Below are 21,120 nucleotides of genomic sequence, written 5' to 3' on the forward strand. Positions count from 1 at the left end.
GGTGATATAGACAAGTCTTACACAGAAACATAGAAAACCTACAGCACAGTACAGGCCCTTCAGCCCACAAAGCTGTGCCGAACATGTCCCTACCTTAGAACTACCTAGGCTTTACCCATAGCTCTCTATTTTTCTGAGCTCCATGTAGCCATCCAGGAGTCTCTTAAAAGACCCTATCGTATCCGCCTCCACCACCACCGCTGGCAGCCCATTTCACACACTCACCACTCTCTGAGTAAAAAACTTAACCCTGACATCTCCTCTGTACCTGCTTCCAAGCACCTTAAAACTATGCCCTCTCGTGCTAGCCATTTCAGCCCTGGCAAAAAGTCTCTGATTATCCACACAATTAATGCCTCTCATCATCTTACACACCTCTATCAGGTCACCTCTCATCCTCCATCGCTCCAAGGAGAAAAGGCTGAGTTCACTCAACCTATTCTCATAAGACATGCTCCCCAATTTCCAATCCAGGCAACATCCTTGTAAATCTTCTCTGCACCCTTTCTATGGTTTCCACATGGACATAGAAATGTCTTCCTGTGAGGTGCTGGGTTTGAAGAGGGTGAAGTAGAGAAGTCTTACCTGTGAGGTATTAGGTTTGAAGAGATACGGCAGCAGTAGGTTGATTAGAACAGAGCTCTGATCCTTGTCTTGTACAAATCTACTTATTCTGCAGAGGAATCAGACATTTAATACAAATTAATATTGTCAATTACATTTCTAATACAGCTCCAAACTGCAATGGGGTGCAAGAGATTCTACAAATGTTGCCAATCTGAAGCAACATACACAAAATGCAACAGGAATTTGGAAGGTCAGGCGGAGAGAAATGAACATTCGAAGTTTCAGACATTTCCTTCCACAGATGCTGCCTTGACCTGCCACAGTCCTCCTGTGTTTTGTCCATACTGTAGAGGTGTGAACTTCGCCATGGATGGTCCAAACGAGAGGAGGATTGGGAATGGGGCTACCAACCCCACCCTATAAAAACCTAGTGCTACAGAAACACCAATAGAAGCTCCAAAGACCTCAACCCTAGGAGAGGATGGATACACCAAGGAGAAGGGCAACACATGAAGTCAATGTGAAAGACTGGCCCAGGACAAAGGACTCTGGCGAGCCTATGCCCCAGTTAGGGTGATGGGCTTAAGTAAGCAGTGATGTGTTTTGGGGCGATTTTTACAAAAGGAATTTTGGAACAGTTAAAAAGACAAAGCCGTTTCAAGGGATTTACTGCTTGTCAGCTGAATAATCCTCATTGCAAATGGAGGCCCGAGCTCGTTGGCCAAGTCATGTCCCACTGTGGTGCCCAGTGTTTGACATTGTGTTAATGCTCCTGGTATGGAGCTCTGGAAATGAAATGAATGCAGATTAGTGTTTCCTTCAGCTTGGAGTTCTGAGGACAATCGTTCGATTAGTGCTGTGATAAAGAACTGTGAAGGGTGAAGGGATTAGGAAAGTCCAATTCCTAAGCATTCTTATGTTTATTTATTTCACACTATGCAGGTATTCGGGCAGTTGGAGCACAGCCCATTGTTGGCAGCTCATCTAGGAGAAGAAAACTCTGAACTCAAATCTTTGCTGCAGATTCCGGAAATCAATATAATGAATTATGTTGGAAAGGCAGCGTACTCTCTCTCGTACAGAGATTAGACTGTGCACACTCTTCCAGATACAGCTTTAACAAGGCTCCAACCTTCTTGTGATGACGACCACTAACTATTTACCTTCTATATTTGGTGTTTATTTTCCAGTCCAATTCAGATTCATTTATTTATGACATGTACATCAAAACACACAGTGAACTGTGTCTATGGCATTAACAACCAGCACAGTTGCTGGGATGTGCTGGGAGCAGTCTGTAAGTATCGCCACACATTCCAGGGCCAATATGTCATGCCCACAATGTTCAGCAGAACACAACAAGCAACAAAACAACAGCAGCAAAAACAAGCTCCTTTCCTCCCTTGCATGTACACACTCATAGCAGACATGTATTTTAATGGTAATTGGCAAAATTCCCTGAATTTGAGAGAGTCAAGGTAACAGGAAAGCATACCTTGACAAGATACTCAGGTCTTTGCTGACTTGTGCCTGGAACTGTTTCTTCTTCATGCGTTCCACATTCCTGACAGCCTTGTTGAGGTGTTGTAGTATCATGGAAATATGAGGCAAAATAAGAAGAGTCCCATTGCTTGGAGTGTCTTGAGAAATAAACAAGGAGAACGTCAACAAATATAGCTTGAAGTAAACTTTTCAAAATTCTCATCCAAATATATTGTATTGTGCAAAAGCCTTAGGCACATATAATCATAGTCACACTTTATTGATCCCGGGGGAAATCGGTTTTCATTACAGTTGCACCATAAATAATTAAATAGTAATAAAACCATAAATAGTTAAATAGTAATATGTAAATTATGCCAGTAAGTTATGAAATAAGTCCAGGACCAGCCTATCGGCTCAGGGTGTCTGACCCTCCAAGGGAGGAGTTGTAAAGTTTGATGGCCACAGGCAGGAATGACTTCCTATGACGCTCTGTGTTGCATCTCGGTGGAATGAGTCTCTGGCTGAATGTACTCCTGTGCCCAACCAGTCCATTATGTAGTGGATGGGAGACATTGTCCAAGATGGCATGCAACTTAGACAGCATCCTCTTTTCAGACACCACCGTGAGAGAGTCCAGTTCCATCCCCACAACATCACTGGCCTTACGAATATACGTAGATAGCTTTTGCACAGTATTGTACATTCTGAAACTTCCCAACAAAACTCACACTCCAAAACTTCTCAACAAAATGCCCAAACGTATAGAAATAAAGACTCACAAAAATAATGTGACCTGTTCAGAACTGGAGAAGGAAGTGATGATATTACATTAAAAATAGTTTTTCTTGCAGAAAGGTGGCTCCTGTTCAACATCACATGCAGCATCAATTTTCAGGCCATGTCACTCAAGGACGTGTGCTAATATTATTTTGTGACTGTATGTGCTATCACATCTACCTGTGCTGTTGTACTGTTATTTTGCACCTTGGACTCAGAAGAGTGCTGTTTTGTTTAGTCGTATACATGCACATGGTTGTATGACAATTAAATGAACTTGATCTTAAAAAGAGGTGGGTTATAGTTTTGCCTCAGAAGTGTTAAATCAGAGGATTGGAGGGTTACAGAAATCACCAATAAAAAGAATGAAAACCTGACAAAGCACACAAACCGCTGGAGGAATTCTGCAGGTCAGGCAGCATCTATAGAGAAGAACAGGATCTTGATGAAAGGTTTCAGCCCAAAACATCAACTTTTTTAATCCTCTGCATAGATGCTGCTTGACTTGCTGTGTTCCTCCAGTATTTTGTGTGTGTTGTTCTGGATTTCCAGCATCTGCAGCATCTCCTATGTTTATGAAAATAGCATTCTATTAAATGGTTCAAAACTCGTAAACAACAGAGGTTTATAAAATGATGAGGGGCATAGATAAGGTGGAAGGCAATGGTCTTTCCAACACTACTCATTATATAGAATTCTAGGAAGTGCAAGATGGCTACAGCAGTACAAATAGGAGGCTTGGCCTGTCTTGGCTAGAGTTTAGAAGATTGAGGGATCTTTCTGAGGCAGAGGCATCGAGGGTGTTTCTCCCTGGGCTGGAGAGCTCAGAACCAGGGGCAGAGGTACAGAGTGATGCACCGGCCATTTCGAAGGGAAGACACATCAATGGGATTAAACACCTGAATTCTCCATCCCAGACAACTGTGGAAGCTCCTTCAATGAATTTATTAAAGGCTGGGAAGCAGAAATGTGGACATTTCAGGGTCTGGGCAGGGATGTGGACATGGGGAAAAAGTTTCACCTATGGTTTGCAAGAAGCTGCAGAGGATTGTAGACTCCGTCAGCTCAACCCCATCAGGTGCACAAGCCTCCCAACTACTGAGGGCATCTTCAAACGGTAGTCCCTCAAGATTGCTTATTGTTATTCATCAACACACTAGTGCAAAGGAGAACAAAATGATTGTTACACTGGATCTGAAGCAGGGACAAAAAACACAATCTATATAAATATGTAAGTATAGCTTATATACATAGACTGATTGTATGTATATAGTGACACTCACAACTAAGGACCCTCCTCTCCCAGGATATACCCTCTTCTCATGGCTACCATCAGTGTGGAGGTACAGGATCCTGCATTTCCACACTCGATGATTCAGGAACAGCTACTTTCCCTCTGCCATCAGATTTCATAAACCCATGAACTATTTCTTTTCAGCACCAATTATTTAGTAACTTGATGCCTTTGCATTGTACTACTGCCACAAGACAAGCCTCAGAACACGTCAGTGTTAATAAACCTGATTCTGAGCGGGTTCCCTGTACCCGGACCCCAGTGGCAGAGTGGGAATGACAGCTGTGAGGATCTCTGTGTGAGACGACCACATTCACACGAGCACCTTCCCCCAAGGCACTGCCAAACCAGCCCTCACTGCAAAGTATACAGAACATAGAATAGTACAGCATGGTACAGGCTCTTTTAACCGACTCCATGATCAATTCAACCCTTCCCTCCCACATAGCTCTCCATTTTTCTATCATTCTTGTGCCTATCTAAGAGTTTCCTAAATGTCCCTAATGTGTCTGCCTCTACCACCACCCCTGTCAACGCGATCCACACACCCACCACACAGTCTCCCTTATACTCTCCTCCAAGGACCTTAAAGTTATGCTTCCCTCGTATTAGCCATTTCAGCCCTGGGAAACAGCCTCTGACTATCCACACGATCAATGCCTCTCATCATCTTATACACCTCTATCAGGTCACCTCTCATCCTCCGTCGCTCCACAGAGAAAAGTCCTAGCTCACTCAGCATATCCTCATAAGATGTATTCTCTAGTCTAGGCAGCATCCTGGTAAATCTCCTCTGCACCCTCTCTAAAGCTTCCACATTCTTCCTATAATAAAGCAACCAGAACTAAATACAATATTCCAAGCTCTAACTCGCTTAGCCTTTCCCCATATGACCTGCTCATGGGCTGTACACCATGGTTGAAATCTTCAGACAACCCAGCTCACTCTGGTTGGAACAACCTCCATCACATACACACGTAATTGGGACTGCCGTACCTTCTGCTGTGGCAGAGTGCGCAGGTAAGGCCGCATCTCTCACAGTGAGGGCACTCTCGTCTGCTGTCGGTACGAAGTCGGGTGTGCTCAGGAGACTGTCTACGATGTCCATGACAAGTGAGGCTGTTGTCTCTGCCACAGTCTTTGCTGAGAGCAAGCTGAAGACATTGGTGAGAACACCACACTCTGGGTGATCAGGAAGCTGCTTGCCAAGGAGAGGGAAGTACCTGGAAAATAAGCACAACGAGACTGTTTGACCAACAATATTTAAGCAGAATAGCAAGTTGAACAACAGGAATTGAATTGAATTGATTTTATTTCTTACATCCTTCAAATACATGAGTAAAAATCTTTACGTTTTCATTTAAAAGTGCAATGTGCAATTTATAGTAATTTGTAATAAATAGTATGTACAACAGGACAGTCAATATAGCATCAAAATACAATTGTATCAGCATGAATTAATCAGTCTGATGGCCTGGTGGAGGAAGCTGTCCTAGAGCCTGTTGGTTCTGGCTGTGGTACTGTTTCCTGGATGGTAGCAGCTGGAACAGATTGTGGTTGGGGTGACTCGGGTCCCCAATGATCCTTCAGGCCCTCTTTACACACCTGTCTTTGTAGATGTCCTGAATAGTGGGAAGTTCACATCTACAGATGCGCCAGGCTGTCCGCACCACTCTCTGCAGAGTCCTGCAATACAGTTCCCATCCCAGGCAGTGATGCAGCCAGTCAGGATGCTCTCAATTGTGCCCCTATAGAAAGTTCTTAGGATGTGGGGGACTCATACCAAACTTCTTCAACCATCTGAGGTGAAAGAGGCACTGTTGTGCTTTTTTCACCACACAACCGTTACTATCAACTCTTTATTCACCTCCATAGATGCTGCCTGTCCTGCACAGTTCCTCCAGCATTTTGAGTGAGTGTACCAGTCATTTCACCTTGAGATTCCTACATCTATGCTACAAGGATGTCTGCAAGCAGGACATGAAGGTGCTGGACATCAACACTGGATTCTGGAAGGAATGCAGCCAAGCGCACCAGATGGACAAGCACATTAACGTCAGGCAAGGAAAAATTACTGAAAGCGGCAGAAGACAAACGGACCCACAGAAAGGAATGCTGCAGTTTTCAACAGAGCCGAGAGCACTTACAGATGCTACCTTTGTAATAGCGACTACCACTCTTGTGTTGGCCTCATCACCAACAACATAGACAGCTTAGACGCAACATCCATGGTCAACCTTGACCAACAGAGGGCCAACTTCAATTTGTACTACTCAGAAATTCATTTCATAGGAAAGTAAAGAAATACAATGGAACACAAAAGACTTACAACCACCACCGTGGAGAAAAAGGAGCTATTCACAAAACGTGGATCTTTAGACTCCTGTACCTCCTCCCTGATTGTACCAGTGAGAAGGGGGCACCTCCTGGATGGTGGGGTTTCTTAATGACGAATGCCACTATTTTGAGCATCTCCTTTTGCAAACGTTTTTTTCTGATCGTTGACTGCTCGTCAGTCATTACCCCTCAACCATCAGGCTCTTGAACCAGAGGTGATAACACTCAAATTTGCTCACCCCATCACTGAACACTTCCCACAACCCAAGGACTCACTTCCAAGGATGCTTTATCTCACGTTGTCAATATTTGTTGCTTATTTATTTATCAGAATCAGAGCCAGAATCAGAATCATGTTTATTATCACCAGCATGTAATAAGAAATTTGATAACTTAGCAGCAGCAGTTTAATGCAATACATAATCTAGCAGAGAGAGAAAAAAAATACTAATAATAAAATAAAAATAATAATAATAAAAAAACAAGTAAATCAATAACGTACATTGAATAGATTTTTTAAAATGTGCAAAAACAGAAATACTGTATATTTAAAAAAAGTGAGGTAGTGTCCAAAGCTTCAATATCCATTTAGGTATCAGATGGCAGAGGGGAAGAAGCTGTTCCTGAACCACTGAGTATGTGCCTTCAGGCTTCTGTACCTCCTACCTGATGGTAACAGTGAGAAAAGGGCATGCCTTGGGTGCTGGAGGTCCTTAATAATGGACACTGCCTTTCTGAGACACTGCTCCCTAAAGATGTCCTGGGTACTTTGTAGACTAATACCCAAGATGGAGATGACTAGATTTTCAACCTTCTGCAGCTTCTTTCAGTCCAGTGCAGTAGCCCCTCCATACCAGACAGTGATGCAACCTGTCTGAATGCTCTCCAGGGTACAACTATAGAAGTTTTTGAGTGTATTTGTTGGCATGCCAAATCTCTTCAAACTCCTAATAAAGTATATCTGCTGTCTTGCCTTCTTTATAACCACATCGGTATGTAGGGACCAGGTTAGATCCTCAGAGACCTTGACACCCAGGAACTTGAAACTGCTCACTCTCTCCACTTGATCCCTCTATGATGATTGCTATGTGATCCTTTGTCTTATCCTTCCTGATGTCCACAATCAGCTCTTTCGTCTTACTGACGTTGAGTGCCAGGTTGTTGCTGCAGCACCACTCCACTAGTTGGCATATCTCAATCCTGTACGCCCCCTCGTCACCACCTGAGATTCTACCAACAATGGTTGTATCATCAGCAAATTTATAGATGGTATTTGAGCTATGCCTAGCCACACAGTCATAGGTATAGAGAGAGTAGAGCAGTGGGCTAAGCACACACCCCTGAGGTGCACCAGTGTTGATCATCAGTGAGGAAGATATGTTATCACCAATCCACACAGATTGTGGTATTCCAGTTAGGAAGTTGAGGATCTAATTGCAGAGGGAGGTACAGAGGCCCAGGTTCTGCAACTTCTCAAACAGGATTGTGGGAATGCTGCTATTAAATGCTGAGCTATAGTCGATGAACTGCATCCTGACATATGTGTTTGTATTTCCAGGTGGTCTAAAGCCGTGTGGAGAGCCATTGAGATTGCATCTGCTGTTGACCAATTGTGGGTGATAGACAAATTGCGGTGGGTCCAGGTCCTTGCTGAGGCAGGAGTTCAGTCTAGTCATGACCAACCTCTCAAAGCATTTCATCACTGTCAATGTGAGTGCTACCAGACGATAGTCATGAAGGCAGCACACATTATTCTTCTTAGGCACTGGTATAATTGTTGCCTTTTTGAAGCAAGTAGGAACTTCACCTGTAGCAGTGAGAAGTTGAAAATGTCCTTAAATACTCCCGTACTCCCGCCAGTTGGTTAGCACAGGTTTTCAGAGCCTTAACAGGTAACTCCATCGGGATCTTCTGCCTTGCGAGAGTTCACTCTTTTTAAAGACAGCCTAACATCAGCCTCTGAGACAGAGATCACAGGGTCATCAGGTGCAGCAGGGGTCTTCACAGCTGTAGTTGTGCTCCCCCTTTCAAAGTGTGCATAGAAAGCATTGAGTTCATCTGGTACTAAAGTATCACTGCCATTCCTGCTATTGGGTTTCACTTTGTAAGAAGTAATGTCTTGCAGATCCTGCCAGGGTTGCCGTGCATCTAATGTTGCTCCAACCTCATTTGAAGTTGTCTCTTCACCCCTGAAATAGCCCTCTGCAAATCATAGGTGGTTTTCTGGTAGAGGCCTGGGTTGCCAGACTTGAATGTCACAGATTTAGCCTTCAGCAGACGACATAACTCCTGGTTCATCCACGCATTTTGGTTTGGAAATGTACAGTAAGTCTTTCTGTGCACACACTCATCCACACAGGTTTTAATGAAGTCAGTAACAACTGCAGCATACTCATCCAGGTTTGAAGATGAATTCCTGAATACAGTCCAGTCCACCCATTCAAAGCAATCCTGTAGGCGCTCCTGTGTTTCCCTTGTCCAGACCTTCTTGGTCCTTACTGCTGGTACTGCAGTCTTCAGTCTCTGCCTATACTCAGGGAGAAGTACAGCTGGGAATAAAGATCTACGAAGACCAACTTATCCCTAGAATTTGGACTCTCTATAGTATCCTTGTAAATCTATGACTGTCTCTATGAAGCTGTCTGAATCCACATAGAAATTGGAGAAATCCTTGCTAAATAAAGTGAGAGGCTAAAACTGCTGACAACAATGCTCACCTAGAATTCTTACTCCAGATATGAATCAGTTTCAGGAGGGAAGTTGGTGCATATTGTCCTTCTGAGGGAAGTCGGCTGATCTATAAACAGGACAAGTTAGATGTAAGAACAAGTTCAAGTGTACATATATACAACTAATCGAAACAGCCTTCCTCCAGACCACAGTGCACCCACAAAACATTTATCAAATAAATCACATAAAACAAAATATTACCATAAATAAGTTTAATAAAATATAATTCAAAATGCATGTAGTGCATAGCACAAGTAAACAGCTCATTGTCCTAGTGACAAGACCTTGGTGGTGCCAGGATATTCGTTAGTCTCACAGCCTGGGGAAGAAGCTGTTACCCAGTCTGACAGTTCTAGTCCTGATGCTCCTGTATCTCCTTCCTGATGGCAGTGGGTCAGAGAGATTGTGGGATAGACGGTAGAGCTGCTCAACAATACTTTGGGCACTTGGTCTGCAATACTCCTGGTAAATGCCACATACGGGGGGAGGGAGACTCCGATGATGGTCTCAATGGTTTTTACGATCCTCGTGTGTTGCGATATAGCAACTGGACAGACCATACATTGAGACGAAAGCTGAGCTGGATTCTTAGATCACCAGACAGGAAATGGAACATCCACTGACTTCAGGGAAAACTTTAGCAATAATCTAGCAATCACTTATTCAATAATTTAAAGCGATTAGAGGGATTAGCTAATAACACAAAGGTTGGGGGTGTTGTGGATAGTGTGGAGGGCTGTCAGAGGTTACAGCGGGACATTGATAGGATGCAAAACTGGGCTGAGAAGTGGCAGATGGAGTTCAACCTAGATAAGTGTGAGGTGCAAACAACAGGAATTCTGCAGATGCTGGAAATTCAAGCAACATACATCAAAGTTGCTGGTGAACGCAGCAGGCCAAGCAGCATCTATAGGAAGAGGCGCAGTCGACGTTTCAGGGTGGTTCATTTTGGTAGGTCAAATATGATGGCAGAATATAGTATAAATGGTAAGTCTCTTGGCAGTGTGGAGGATCAGAGGGATCTTGTGGTCCGAGTCCATAGGACACTCAAAGCTGCTGTGCAGGTTGACTCTGTGGTTAAGAAAGCATATGGTGCATTGACCCTTATCGATCATGGGACTGAGTTTAGGAGCCGAGAAGTTCAGCTATATAGGACCCTGGTCAGACCCCACTTGGAGTACTGTGCTCAGTTCTGGTCGCCTCACTATAGAAAGGATGAGGAAAACATAGAAAAGGTGCAGAGGAGATTTACAAGGATGTTGCCTGGTTTGGGGAGCATGCCTTATGAGAATATGTTGAGTGAGTTTGGCCTTTATTCCTTGCAGCAATGGAGGATGAGAGGTGACCTGATAGAGGACTATAATATGATGAGAGGTATTGATCACGTGGATAGTCAGAGGCTTTTTCCCAGAGCTGAAATGGCTAGCACGAGAGGGCACAGCTTTAAGGTGCTTGGAGGCAGGTACAGGGGAGATGTCAAGGGTAAGTTTTTTTTACACAGAGAGTGGTGAGGGCGGGGAATGGGCTGCCAGCGATGGTGGTGGAGGCAGATACAATAGGGTCTTTTAAGAGACTCCTGGATAGGTACATGGAGCTTGGAAAAATAGAGGGCTATGGGTAACCCTAGATAATTTTCTAAGGTAAGGACATGTTCGGCACAGCTTTGTGGGCCGAAGGGCCTGTACTGTGCTGTAGGTTTTCTATGTTTCTATTCACTTTGTTTGTCACATGAAACATACAGTGAAATGTGTCACAAGATCTGACGATGTGCTGGGGGGCAGCCTGCAAAGTGTTGCCACATTTCCAGCGCCAATACAACATGCCCAGAACTTACAACTCTAATCCATTCGCTTTTCGAATGTGGGTAGGAACTGAGGCATTGGAGAAAAACCACAAGGTCAAAGGTCAAAGGTCACGGGGAGAGCGTACAACTCTTTACAGACAGTGGTGGGAAATGAAACCTAACCATTGGCGCAGTATAGTGTAGTGTTAACCACTGCACTGCTGTGCTGCTCCTTTTCTAGAACATTCTCGATTACCCTCAAAAATGCTGACAAGGGTATTAAATGTAACAGAACCTTATGGAGTTGTAATACCAGATTCAAAAACAGGTATCAGCTGTGAGCTAATGTGAATGGTGCAACAGGTATGAGGCTTCAATACCTGCCTCCTTCGTAAAGACCCTTCATCAGAAATTCAGGCTTTTTCCTGGAGGGACATAAGTTAGTGGAGAACAGAACCCAAGACCCATCCATGTAAGAAAGTCACCAGGAACTCAAATGAAAAATTCAGAGCAACTGCTTTACCCAAGGAAGTGAGAAGTAGTGACGTACTTCAGGAGAGGTTGAACAAGCGTATGAGCAAGCATCTATCCATGCTGGTCCAAATAGGGAGGCACGGAACCATAGCAATTAGCTTAAACCTGAGACTTGTCCTCAACCTGAGCCTGAGGCTCCGGAGGGTTCCTGTACTGTGGAAGACGTCCTGCTTCGTCCCTGTGCTGAAGACGCCGCACCCCAGCGGCCTCAATGACTACAGACCGGAGGCATTGACCTCCCACGTCATGAAGACCTGGAGAGACTTGTTCTGGAGCTGCTCCGGCCTGTGGTCAGGCCACACTTAGATCCGCTCCAGTTCGCCTACCAGCTCCGACTAGGACTTGAGGATGCCATTGTCTACCTGCTGAACCGTGTCTATGCCCACCTGGACAAGCCAGCGAGCACTGTGAGGGTCATGTTTTTTGACTTCTCCAGTGCATTCAACACCATCCGCCCTGCTCTGCTGGGGGAGAAGCTGACAGTGATGCAGGTGGATGCTTCCCTGGTATCATGGATTCTTGATTACCTGACTGGTAGACCACAGTACGTGAGCTTGCAACACTGTGTGTCCGACTGAGTGATCAGCAGCACTGGGGCTCCACAGCGGACTGTCTTGTCTCCCTTTCTCTTCACCATTTACAGCTCGGACTTCAACTGCTGCACAGAGTCTTGTCATCTTCAGAAGCTTTCTGATGACTCTGCCATAGTTGGATGCATCAGCAAGGGAGATGACGCTGAGTACAAGGCTACGGTAGGAAACTTTGTCACATGGTGTGAGCAGAATTATCTGCAGCTTAATGTGAAAAAGACTAAGGAGCTGGTGGTAGACCTGAGGAGAGCTAAGGTACTGGTGACCCCTGTTTCCATCCAGGGGGTCAGTGTGGACATGGTGGAGGATTACAAATACCCGGGGATACGAATTGACAATAAACTGGACTGGTCAAAGAACACTGAGGCTGTCTACAAGAAGGGTCAGAGCCGTCTCTATTTCCTGAGCAGACTGAGGTCCTTTAACATCTGCCAAACGATGCTGAGGATGTTCTACGAGTCTGTGGTGGCCAGTGCTATCATGTTTGCTGTTGTGTGCTGACGCAGCAGGCTGAGGGTAGCAGACACCAACAGAATCAACAAACTCATTCGTAAGGCCAGTGATGTTGTGGGGATGGAACTGGACTCTCTCACGGTGGTGTCTGAAAAGAGGATGCTGTCCAAGTTGCATGCCATCTTGGACAATGTCTCCCATCCACTACATAATGTACTGGTTGGGCACAGGAGTACATTCAGCCAGAGACTCATTCCACCGAGATGCAATACAGAGTGTCATAGGAAGTCATTCCTGCCTGTGGCCATCAAACTTTACAACTCCTCCCTTGGAGAGTCAGTCATCCTGAACCAATAGGCTGGTCCTGGACTTATTTCATAATTTACTGGCATAATTTACATATTACTATTTAACTATTTATGGCTTTATTACTATTTATTATTTATGGTGCAACTGTAACGAAAACCAATTTCTGCCGGGATCAATAAAGTATGACTATGACTATGACTATGACTAATGCGCCAGTGACCCAGGTTCAGTTCTGCCGCTGTCTGGAAGGAGTTTGTATGATTTCCTCATGATCACGTGGGTTCCCTCTGGTGCTCCAGTTTCCTCCCACATTTTAAAGACATATGGGTTAGTAGGTTAATTGGTCCCATGGGTATATTTGGGCAATGTTAAGCATTGGGCCTGGAAGGCACTGTTACTGTGCTTAATCTCTAAAGAAAATCTAAAGAGATAAAAATAAACTGTTTACATCACTTCCATTTCTTAGATCGTATGGACATGACCTCTTGGATCATGTCCAAGCACTATTTTCAAATTCAGATATATTCATTTACCACGCGTACATCAAACTTACAGTGAAATGGGTTGATTTGCTAACCATCACAACCCAAGCATGTTCCGGGAGAGGCCCGCAAGCGTCACCATATATTACGGTGCCAACACAGCATGTCCACAAAGTTCAGCAGAACAGCACAAGAACCACAACAGCATTCACACCCTCCCACACACATACACAGACAGACAGGCTGCCTCCTACAGTTGAATACCAAGTAATCTGGTCTTACCTGTGGCCACACTGTGCCATGGAACACTGCATCGATCTCATCCGCTGTGAAAGCATACGAGTCAAAGCTGGTAAAGAAGGCAGCAATCTGATCTATGCCCAGACGCCTCAGGTGTTTCAGCAGGGTGATGTACCTTGGCTTGATCTGTACAAAGAAAATGCAAAAGACAAGATAGTTATTTTTTATCTTGCAGCAGTTGTTCTTTGAAAATAAACAAAATGCCTTTTGAGCCACAGCAGGGTTCAGCAGCATTTGTGGGCAGAAAGAATATAAGGCATAAGAGCAAAATTGGGCTATTCAGCCCATTGAGACAGCTCCCCCATTCCATTCCATCAAGGCTGATTTATTAACCCTCTCAACCCTATTCTCCTGCCATCTCCCCAGAATCTTTGATATCCTGACTAATCAAGAATCTATCAACTTCCACTTTAAACATACCCAATGGTTTACATAAGAGGCACAATCTCCTTACTTTTGTATTCAAATCCCCTAAGGCTATTGAATGGTCCTATTACCAACAGTGTGCAAGACAAGCTATTCACTGTACCTCAGTGCATGTGTTAATAATTAACCAATAATTCCAAAGGCAGAACGATTAGGAAGAGCCCAAGAAAAGGAAACAATCGCAAACAACATATTTGTTACTTTTTGCAGGCAACAAATGTTGTAAATGGTTTAAAGTGTTTACTGTCCCAGTCAAGATTATTGTCATTTAGCTATATACATGTATAGCGAAAAACAAGACGTTTCTCCAAACCAGGGTGTAAAGCTCAACACACAATAACTTACGAAAGTAAAGATAATATCTACAGAGGAATTATGCATAAATAACAAACTAAAGTGCATAAATTTAAATACTGTAAGGTACAAAACAGATTCACCAGTGACACTTAGAAGGAGACGCAGCGGAGTTCAGAAGCCTAATGGCCTGAGAGAAGAAGCTGTTTCCCATCCTGACTGCTCTTGTCCCTGGCTGATGGAAGGAGGTCAAAGAGGACGCTGGATGGAGGGTGGGATCCCTGATAATCCTAAAGGCCCTGCATATGCAGCACTCCTGACAAATGGCCTCGATGGATGGTAGGGAGACCCCTGTCATCCTCTCAGCCGTTCTAACTGTCCTTTGTAGGGACTTCTGGTTTGATGCTGTGCACTGATGGGGGTACTAGACAGAGGGGGTTGTGGGGGCTAACTAGAATGATTGATCACAGTAACAGCCTGCAGGAAGAAACTTTTAAGATGGTGTGAAGCCCTATGGCACTTTCCAGAAGGGAGCTTTTGGAAAAGGCATTTGCTGGGTGGGTCATGTCTACAGTGATTTTCCTGCGCACTTATTTGTCCAGGACACATACAAGTCCTACAGGGATGGTAGAGTGCAGCCAACTGCCCAACGCATCACAAGCACCCGTCTACCCACCATCAAGGTCAAATATACAGAAAGATGCTGGAAAAGGGCCAGTAACATCATGAAGGATCCCACCCACCCTGCTCATGAACTGTTTGTCCCACTCTCATCAGAGAGGAGGCTATGTAACATCCATGTCAGGACCACCAGACTCAAAAACAGTTACTTTCCCCAAACAGTAAAGCTGATCCACACCTCCAACTACTAACCCACCCCTCCACACCCCCAATCACCACTACTTTATCATTTCCTGTCAGTCACCTTATGTACAAACACTCCTGTACCTAGCGTCATTTTATGGACATACAATCAATGTTTCGCTGAGGAGTAACAATTATTTTGTTCTCCTTTACACTTAAGTACTGGAAATGCCATTTAACAATCAAATCTTCTGTTGACCTGACAGTTTACTGTAGTTTTCGTATTTGTGAGATTAGTGTTGATAGGGATCAGAGATAGCATGAATAAGGCAGGCTGAAAGGCCTGTTTTACAGTTCTGTGAACGTATACTCAACAATGAGAACCAGATCTGGTGCAGTGAATGTCACCTCGAAGTTACCATACTCCCTGGGAATGTCAGTTACCTAATGCCCAGGTCTCCACTGGCCTTCTGCCTGCGTTGTGGGGTTATGTATGTATGTATGTATGTATATATGTACTTATTTGGAGGTATGGCCTGCAACAGGCTTTTCCAGCCATTTGAGCTGTGTCACCCAGCAACCACCTATTTAACACTAGCCTAATTACAGGACAATTTACAATGACAATTACCCGCCTAACCGGTACATCTTTGGACTGTGGGAGGAAGCCAGAGCACCTGGAGGAAACCCACGTGCACACAGGAAGGAGCACACAAACTTGTTTACAGAGGACACTGGAACTGAACTTGGATCTCCAACGCCCCGCGCTGTAACAGCGTCACGCTAACCACTACCATGTCTCTCAGTACTCACCTGGTCCCTCAGTTGAAGCATCTGAGACACAGATGCAGTTATACACAGCAGGATCTGAAGCAGTTCTGGCAGGTAGTCATTGATGAGGTGACCTAGCTTTTTCATCAGTACCTCAATGTTGTTCAGCAGGCCGTGCTGCCGCCCTAACGGCAGAACACTGCAGAGATCCACAGACTGGGCCGACCGTAGCACCGCCAACAGGCAAGACCCTGAAACGAAGAGAAAGGCCCCGAAGCCACACTGTTTTTATATAGTCACCTCAATGTGCAAGGGCTTCTTTTAGGCAGAAATTTCAATGCCCGTTGAATGAATCTTGTAATGCATCTCGTATGCTTCTATCAACACTTCAGTCAGGCTGTGGATTCAAGACCCAGAGACTGGAGCACAAAAACCCAGCCAACGTTGCAGTGCTAAGGGAGTTAAAGACACTGACTACTGTATGAGGCAAACTAAGATCATCTGCTCTCTCAAGTGAGGATGCCATCTTGACATTTCCATAAGACACAGGAACAGAATTAGGCCATTTGGGCCCATTGAGTCTGTCCTGCCACTCAATCATGGTTGATCCTTTCCCTCTTCCTCAACTCCACACCCCAGCCTTCTCCCCGTAACCTTTGTTGCTGTGTCCAATCAAGAACCTATCAAGTTCTGACTTAAAAACACCCAACGACCTGGCCTCCAGCGCTGTCTGTGGTAATAAATTCCACAAATTCACCACCCTCTGACTAAACAAATTTCTCCGTATCTCTGTTTTAAATGGACGCTCCTCTATTCTGAGGGTGGTTATGCCTGGTAACTCGGACATACTTATGGCACATTAAAAATAAGATCAGGTCACTATCACACTTTTTGCCAATGTCACTAAGACCAAGACATTGATTGTGGACTTCAGGAAAGGGAAGTTGAAGGGACACACAACAGCCCTCATCGAGGGATCTGCAGTAAAAAGAGTGAGCAGTTTCTAGATCCTGGGTGTCAACATTTCTGAGATCTATCCTGGGCACAACATACAGGTGCGGTTACAAAGAAGGCACGTCACCAAAGACACTAGCAAATTTCTACAGATGTACCATGTGTAACATTCTAACTGGCTGCATCACCATCTGGTGTGGAGGGACCACTACACAGGATTGGAAATACCTGCCAGAAATTGTAAACTCAGCCAGCTCCATCATGGCACTAGCCTCCCCAGTATCAAGGACACCTTTCCGAGAATGAGAGGGTTAACATGTGAGGAACATTTGTCTGCTTGGAGTTTAGAAGAATGAGGGGAGACCTCATAGAGACATTTCGAATGTTAAAAGGCATGGACAGAGTGGATGTGGCAAAGTTGTTTCCCATGATGGGGGAGTCTAATACGAGAGGGCATGACTTAAGGATTGAAGGGCGCCCTTTCAGAACAGAAATGCGAAAAAATTTTTTTAGTCAGAGGGTGGTGAATCTATGGAATTTGTTGCCACAGGCAGCAGTGGAGGCCAAGTCATTGGGTGTATTTAAGGCAGAGATTGATAGGTATCTGAGTAGCCAGGGCATCAAAGGTTATGGTGAGAAGGCGGGGGAGTGGGACTAAATGGGAGAATGGATCAGCTCATGATAAAATGGCGGAGCAGACTCGATGGGCCGAATGGCCTACTTCTGCTCCTTTGTCTTATGGTCTTATGATCTTCAAAAGGCGAATCCTCAAGAAAACCGCATCGGTCATCAAGGACCCCCGTCACCAGGACATGCCCTCCTCTCATTGCTACCATCAAGGAGGTGGTACAGAAGCTTGAAGACACACAATCAGTGTCAGGGACATCTCCTCCATCGGATTTCTGAATGGACAATTAACTATTTTTTCTCTCTTTTTGCACTATTTAACTTTTATACGTACATTTCTTATTGTAATTTATATTGCACTGTACTGCTACCACAAAATGACAAATTTCCCAACATACATCAGTGATACATCTGATTCTGATGCTGTGAAAGACTGAATGGTGACGCAGGCACAAAAGACAAATGGACAATTCCTGTCTCTGTTTAGGTAACTAACTGGAACTGGAAAAGGTTTTAATTAAGTGCAGAGATCAGAAAAGGGAGCAGGATCAGTAACACATTAACGTAATGAACTACAGCACCTACCCTCCGTTAGGTGCTTCACCGGCTCGAGAAACAGGTCCAGGAAGACGCGCAGCTCCTGCGGCAGTGAGCCAGCCAGGAAGTGGAGGACGATGGTCACACGGGCTGACGCGCCGGAACGCCCCTGCGTTTTGCTCCCAGTTTTGCTCCTCATCCGCCCATATAGAATCCTGGATTACCAAAAATTAAAAGAGGATTTTTAGCATTTTGCTTGGATTTGTGGTACTACCCATTAGAAGTCAAAACTGTTTGTTCTGGAATGTTGGAAGCTGAGGGGAGACCTGATAAAATTATGAGGATCACAGATAGGGTGAATTAGTCAGAACCCTTCTCCCAGAATGGAACTGTCAAATATGAGAGGTTTGAAGGGGAAGGGGATGTGCAGGGAAAGTTTGATCTCAAACACGCTGCCAAAGATAGTGGTGGAAGCAGAAAGGCATCCGTTAGTCTCATGAGACCATGGATTTGCGCCTTGGAAGGTTTCCAGGGCGCAGGCCTGGGTGAGGTTGTATGGAAGACCGGCAGTTGCCCATGCTGCAAGTCTCCCCTCTCCACGCCACCGATGCTGTCCAAGGGAAGGGCATTAGGACCCATACAGCTTGGCACTGGTGTCGTCGCAGAGCAATGTGTGGTTAAGTGCCTTACTCAAGGACACACACGCTGCCTCAGTCAAGGCTCGAACTATCGACCTTCAAATCACTAAACGAACACCTTAACCACTTGGCCACACATACTGTAGGTGTAGAAGTCAACAGGAATGGCAGCGCATATTAAGTAATTAAAACTCTGCTGGACTTCACAAGAAAAATCAGGATCCAAGAACAAGGAAATCATGCCAAACCTGTATACAATAGCTGGAGTATCATGTCCAGTTCCATAAGTCACAGGAGCAGAATTAGTGCCATCAGCTCTGCTCTACCATTCCAATACCATCCATCCCTTTCTAGCCCATTCTCCTGCCTTCTCCCTGTAACCTTTGATACCCTGACTAATCAAGAACCTATTAATCTCTACTGTAAATACTTGGCCTCCTCAGCCATCTGCGGCAATTCCCCAAATTCACCACCCTTTGGCTAAAGAAATTCCTCCTCATCTCTGTTCGAGGATGGTACAGTAGCACAGCAGTTAGCATAATGCTATTACAGCACCAGCTGTGAGATTGGCATTCGACTCTTGTCACTGTCTGTAAGGAATATGTACCTTCTCCCCATAAGCATTTGCGTTTCCTCTAGCTGTTCCTGGTTCGTCCCGCATTCTAAAGATGTACAGGTTAAGGTTAGTGAGTTGTAGGCATGGCGACACTTACGAGCTACCCAGCACAGTCCTTGCAGATTTGATACAATGCAAACAACACATTTCACTGTATGTGTGACAAATAAAGCTAATCTAATTGGATATCTGTCTGCATTTGGTCTGTATCTCTTTAAACCTTTCCCATCCATTAAGTGTCTAAATATCTTCAACATTGTAATTGTAGTCACCTCTACTAACTCTTCTGGCAGCTCGTTCCATATACCCACCTCCCTGTGTCTCTTTAATCTTGCCACCTTCATCTTAAACCTCTGCCTTTTGACTCCCCAAACCTGGGAAAAAGACTGTGACCATTCACCTTATCCATGCTCATCGTGAACTTGTATATCTCTAATAAGACACCGGTTCTCCACCAGTCTAATACCCATCATTTGAAGTTGAGAGTGCCCACCTCATTATGACAGGAATGAGCTCAGTTCTGTGAGCGGCTGCGACAATGGTGGACTCCTCGGCAATGCTGAAGTGAACTATTTCTTCTTTGAAGCTCTTGTCTTCCAGAAGCCGCTGAAGATTTTCTCTTTAACAAGAAAACAATTGGATTGAAACTTCATTTTATTCTCTCTCTCAACCCTATTCTCCTCCCTGTAACCTTTGGCATGCTTAAATATACCCAGTGACTTGGTCGCGAGTCACCTGTGGCGATAAATTCCAGATTCACCACCCTCTGGTAAAGAAATTCTTCATCTCTGTTCTGAAGGAATGTTCTTCAATTCTGAGGCTGTGCCCTCTGGTCTTAGACTCCCCCACTGTTGGAAACATCCTCTCCACATCCACTCTACCTAGGCCTTTCAATGCTTGGTATGTTTCAGTGAGATTCACCCTACTCATTTTTCTAAACTCCAGCAAGTACAGGCCCAGAGTCATCAAAAGCTCTTCATACATTAACCCTTAATTCCCGTATCATTCTCGTAAGCCTCCCCTGGACCTTCCTCAATGCCAGCACATCTTTTGTTAGATATGGGGCCCAAAACTGCTCCCAATACTCCAAAATTGTAATAAACCTTTTCTACTTTCAATGCATTAATGTCCATCCTTAAATGAGGCAAATATTGTATACAATACACAAGATTATTTGTAGTCAATGATCTGCATAACTGAGGCACAGCCTCCTTATTTTTATATCTAATAGGCTACTAAATGGTCCCCCAATATGATAGAATAGACTCTTGAATTCACAGTCTACCTCGGTGTGGCCCTGCATCTTATTATCTGCTCACACAGCACTTTCTCTGTAGCTGTTACACTTTATTCTGCATTCTGTTATTGTTTTACCTTGTTCTACCTCGATCCACTGTGTAATGATCTGATCTGAATGAACAGGGTGTAAGACAGGATTTTCACTGTATCTCACTACACGTGGCAATACTAACACCAATTGCAATGCCAGAAGAACCAGAAAGGGCTCAGCAAACGGAAACTATCTCAAACCAGAAATCCGTTAATTCTTGCTGGCAAGCAACATTGTACGAGATTAACGTGTTAAACACTTAGTACGTTTAATGGGGTTAATTTTGAAGGTGTACAGTTGAACATTACCTGTAAGGTAACACATGTGGGTGCTTGTAGGTGAGCAGACAATCCAATGCCATCTTCTGCACGTCCTGGAAATGGTGGCACAGGAGCTAAAGGGGGGACGTGACAGGTAAGGATGAGATAAAGGAGGAATGGTTAAAAGCGTGCAACGGAAGACCATCATAGGGTGCTGATTAA

The 21,120-nt window shown here is 44.5% G+C and overlaps 1 protein-coding gene across 1 annotated transcript in view; it reads right to left on the minus strand.

Annotated features, from left to right (window-relative positions):
• Window positions 1-21,120, minus strand: part of utp20 (UTP20 small subunit processome component) — a 198,488-nt gene that overhangs the window by 90,811 nt on the left and 86,557 nt on the right. The window contains exons 24-32 of the mRNA XM_063057593.1: window positions 20,947-21,032; window positions 19,802-19,927; window positions 18,103-18,269; window positions 15,979-16,187; window positions 13,624-13,767; window positions 9,178-9,257; window positions 5,120-5,346; window positions 2,063-2,207; window positions 586-673 (exon numbers count right to left, since the gene is read on the minus strand). Coding sequence (XP_062913663.1) covers window positions 586-673; window positions 2,063-2,207; window positions 5,120-5,346; window positions 9,178-9,257; window positions 13,624-13,767; window positions 15,979-16,187; window positions 18,103-18,269; window positions 19,802-19,927; window positions 20,947-21,032 — 1,272 coding nt within the window. The remainder of the gene's footprint in view (window positions 1-585; window positions 674-2,062; window positions 2,208-5,119; window positions 5,347-9,177; window positions 9,258-13,623; window positions 13,768-15,978; window positions 16,188-18,102; window positions 18,270-19,801; window positions 19,928-20,946; window positions 21,033-21,120) is intronic.

The sequence above is a fragment of the Mobula hypostoma genome, chromosome 9 (assembly GCF_963921235.1).
Source record: "Mobula hypostoma chromosome 9, sMobHyp1.1, whole genome shotgun sequence".
Taxonomy (NCBI): Eukaryota; Metazoa; Chordata; class Chondrichthyes; order Myliobatiformes; family Myliobatidae; genus Mobula; species Mobula hypostoma.